Source organism: Lagopus leucura, unplaced genomic scaffold, assembly GCF_019238085.1.
Source record: "Lagopus leucura isolate 7727_CA_CO unplaced genomic scaffold, USGS_WTPT01 59598-0_obj-0_obj, whole genome shotgun sequence".
NCBI classification, from domain to species: Eukaryota; Metazoa; Chordata; class Aves; order Galliformes; family Phasianidae; genus Lagopus; species Lagopus leucura.
In genome coordinates, this window is record NW_024963287.1 from 1 (window position 1) to 3646 (window position 3646).

At 40.1% G+C, this 3646-nt stretch overlaps 1 protein-coding gene across 1 annotated transcript; it reads left to right on the plus strand.

Moving 5' to 3' along the window:
- Positions 1-15: 15 nt before the first annotated feature.
- LOC122191064 (LIM and senescent cell antigen-like-containing domain protein 1) lies at positions 16-3640 on the plus strand. Its single transcript, XM_042891267.1, has 4 exons — positions 16-688; positions 1477-1569; positions 2756-2804; positions 3284-3640. Exons 1-4 carry the CDS (start codon positions 509-511, stop codon positions 3331-3333), a joined length of 372 nt encoding a protein of 123 aa, XP_042747201.1. The 5' UTR covers positions 16-508; the 3' UTR covers positions 3334-3640.
- Positions 3641-3646: the final 6 nt, after the last annotated feature.

A 3646-nucleotide genomic window follows, 5' to 3' on the forward strand; every position in this document is an offset into this window, starting at 1 on the left:
TGTAGGATATAGCACACGTTATTGGTTGTTTATTTTGTACTACAAAGGAAGCTGTCATTTCAGGATCATAGCAGAGGCTGACTTGAAAAACAACAGTAGTATTGTGCCAGTGCTATTGTCAGCTTATGTTATTCTTTCTCTGATGTTTGATATCATGGAGAAAATGCAGAGGAGTACATTTTCCTTTCAGTTACATTTATGTAAATCCAAGAAAGATACTGGTGCGAAGAGAGGCAGAATGCAAGGCAGGCATGACTACAGCTTTCTAACTGTGTGAGAAAAGTTCAGTAGCTATTTTCAGAGAGATTTGATGCATCCTACATAGCAGGCTTTTCTTAGTTTCCTGTGGAATCTATCAGCCTTGTTTAAAAAATAATCATATTGAACTGGCATATTTGATGCTGCTGAATACATTATTGTAGTAGAAATACAGTTCCTAAAACAAGTGCTCAAAATTAAATGATGTCTACAGAAGCTCTTGAGTTGAACTTGTTCAGTCCCTTTATTCATGCTCTCAATTAATGAATTTCTGAACAGGAAGGAACTTACTGCTGATGCTCGTGAGCTGAAGGGAGAATTGTATTGTTTACCCTGCCATGACAAAATGGGCGTCCCCATCTGTGGAGCATGTAGAAGACCAATTGAAGGACGTGTGGTGAATGCTATGGGCAAACAGTGGCACGTGGAGGTAAACATCAGCTGACACGTTGTCTTTCACAAATGTAAATGTTAACTTACTTAACTGGAATGTCGCCGATCAGTTTCCATGAAAGGATTAGAAAAGTATGCAGCAGTGGTCAGCAAATGCATCTCCTAACCCCATTTTCAACCTTCTTGTGCCTGATCTTCCACTGAGAAAAGACTTCTGCCTGCAGAGCTAAAATCAGCAGTCCAAGGAAGCCTTGCAAGGTCCATGTAGAAGAAAATGTCCCCAAGTGAGAAGCAGGAGGTACAGAAAGGCCGTCAAGTTCTGTGACAAACGTAATACTAGTGGGCATTATAATATTTCTGTGGTTTCCATTTACTGGCCGTGTAAATATTTCTAAAGCAGTTTAGGTGACAGTTCCTATTTCAAGTCCATGTGCAAGATTTAGTTCTTAATCTTCCATTGAAGTTATGAAGATAAGCAGTCTTTGTTGTGAAATTCTCCTCCAGCAAGTGCTTTCTTCACAAGATGTAACAGTGGTGAAAATTATTTGATCTCACTTTATTCTGTCATTAATAACATATCAGAACCACCTCAGTGCATTTTTTTTTCTTTTTGGGAAGTTTTGGGTTGAAATGTTAAGAGACAGCAAAAGGAATGTTATTTTAGTGATGTAAAGCACAAAACAAGTGGTAATTCTTATTTTCAAGATGGCACAGTGACTCAGAAGGCTTTGGTCCTGTTCAGTAGGGATTGTTTGTTTGCTTTCTCAAAAAAAAACCACCATTATTCACAAGAAATCCAAAATCAATCCCTAATTTTCTTCATAGCATTTCGTTTGTGCAAAATGTGAGAAGCCATTCCTGGGTCATCGTCATTACGAGAGAAAAGGCCTGGCCTATTGTGAAACCCACTACAATCAGGTAAGGTTGCATGTTTTTGAAAACTGCAATTTTTAAACTCACCAACAGATTTTATTAATGGGAGATGGAAAGTGAGAGAGATTGTTTTCTTATGATCACCTGTGAGTATAAAGTTAACTAGTAGGTGTTCCACTGCAGGCAGTTTATATGGGTTTCTCTATAGGTAAGTTTTGCACTGAAAAAAGAAAACGGTGGGTAATTCATAAAGGAAAGCTGGGCTAATCAGAATCTAGTTGTTCCTCAAGCTTAGGGTTTCTTATGTTGAGCCGTTTCAAGCTTTTACACACCTCTAAGATCAGAGCAGCTGATGACACTCAGGTTTTCCCAAGAACATAAAGACCATTTGCCACTCAGGAGCTGGGGTTTAACACAAAGCCTTTGTGTAGGGTGGCCTTCCTTACAGCTGCAATTCTGAGTTGACTGTGTGTTAAGATAGACTGCATCAAGCAGCTCTGTCATCCACTTGCTGAAGACCAACAAAGGCAAAATTTGTCAGAGGGCACCACCTAGTGACCACTTGCATTTAAAGAAGAGATGCATGGAGTTGCACCGTTTGCCTCCAGCCTCCCTTGATTGTGCAGTCGAGCACCATAATGGATGGACCTTTCTTCTGTGGCAGCCAAGTGCAAGGTGTCACGTACACATCTTTGCTTGGATAAATAAGGGAGGATTACAGGTGGGAGTTGTAAGGCATCTGCTAATTACAGATGGATCCTAAATCTGTCAGTGACGAAGGGCAGGTGATTGAAATACTGCTGGCATCCCTGCAGACAATAAATGCCATGACATTGTTAGCAATAGCACTGCAGTCATGATAGAGCAAGAAGGTACACCGGGCAGGAGCTGTGTGTTGAAGGGATGTACAGATGTTCAGCTGGATGGTTACTAAAAGTGTGTGTGTGACTCTTCATTGCTGAATTTCCAATGTTCAGCATTAGGGAAACAGCAAAACAAAACCATATTTGTAGAGGGTCAAGGAGATGTAAGGAAATGTTTTCATCTTTAATATTATAAAGACTTTTGATGATCAGATGATGCAAGATTGAATTGAAACCCAAAATCAGACTTGCCATCGTTCTCCTTTATTTAAACAGAAATAAACAGGAAAGCGATTGAAATGCAGTTGAGAAATTACTGTCAATAAAATCATGACATTAAAAATTCATTGCTTCTCCTTCCTCTTCAGCTGTTTGGTGATGTATGTTTCCATTGCAATCGTGTGATTGAAGGAGATGGTAAGCAGTTCTCTAGCTTTTGTCTTAATGTTACGTTTTGGTGAAAGTTCTTTCTAAAAGTGGAAGGAAGGTCCTTTGTTGAATCCCTCACTGCTCCCATTAAAGCACAAAGAAGCATTCTCTCTATCAGAAACTCAAATAGATGTGATCAGTCAGAGGCCAAAGGGGAAGAAGACCTTACAGCAGGTGTTTCATGATGATGGAAGATCAAACAGGAGCTGAAGAGAACTGTGGTCAGCTGGAAACCTTTTAGTAATAACCAAAGGCCAGGGATGTTGAGAGATGCACAGGAGGCTTCCTGTCCCCACCAGCTTTCAAAAGGGACCCGTACAACTGTGACAATGACCACATAGGCATCTCCTCGAGTGAGTTTAGGGATCATGACATAGATTTGGAAAAATATTTAGATACTGAACAATTGAGGTGGACTTTGTGAGGGATTTTTTTGTTTTTTAAGTGCCTACCTTCCATTGTTTCAGTTTGGTTCCTGGAGATATTCACCTATCTGTCACAGGCACCTGTCTTTTGAAAATAGAGGCTGATAATAATTTCACAGAACCAGGAAGGAATTGTACCTGAAAAGATCTGGGAAGCCATAACTGGAAGCGCCTTAATTTTGAGGAGGAGTGATTGTTTTGTAGCTTTTTGGACTATCATCAATGATAAAATGCCATAAGGCAAATCATTCCACGTGCAGTCACATTATTTTGTTCCTAGCTACACCTGCCTGAAGTAAACACTGTAACACATCTTAGCCTCACCTAAGCCAAAGCCATTCTCAAAGTGGGAGGAAGCCTCTGCTACATGAAAGGAGCCATAAAGTAGTTCACAGCCATGTAAAT

What these genes read in the sequence shown, in the direction of transcription:
- LOC122191064 (XM_042891267.1), top strand. Translation starts at nt 509, where the DNA reads ATGCTCTCAATTAATGAATTTCTGAACAGGAAGGAACTTACTGCTGAT. An exon ending in GTGAAACCCACTACAATCAG is followed by an intron (nt 1,570 to 2,755) that starts GTAAGGTTGCAT and finishes CTTCCTCTTCAG; the next exon opens with CTGTTTGGTGATGTATGTTT. An exon ending in TCGTGTGATTGAAGGAGATG is followed by an intron (nt 2,805 to 3,283) that starts GTAAGCAGTTCT and finishes CCATTGTTTCAG; the next exon opens with TTTGGTTCCTGGAGATATTC.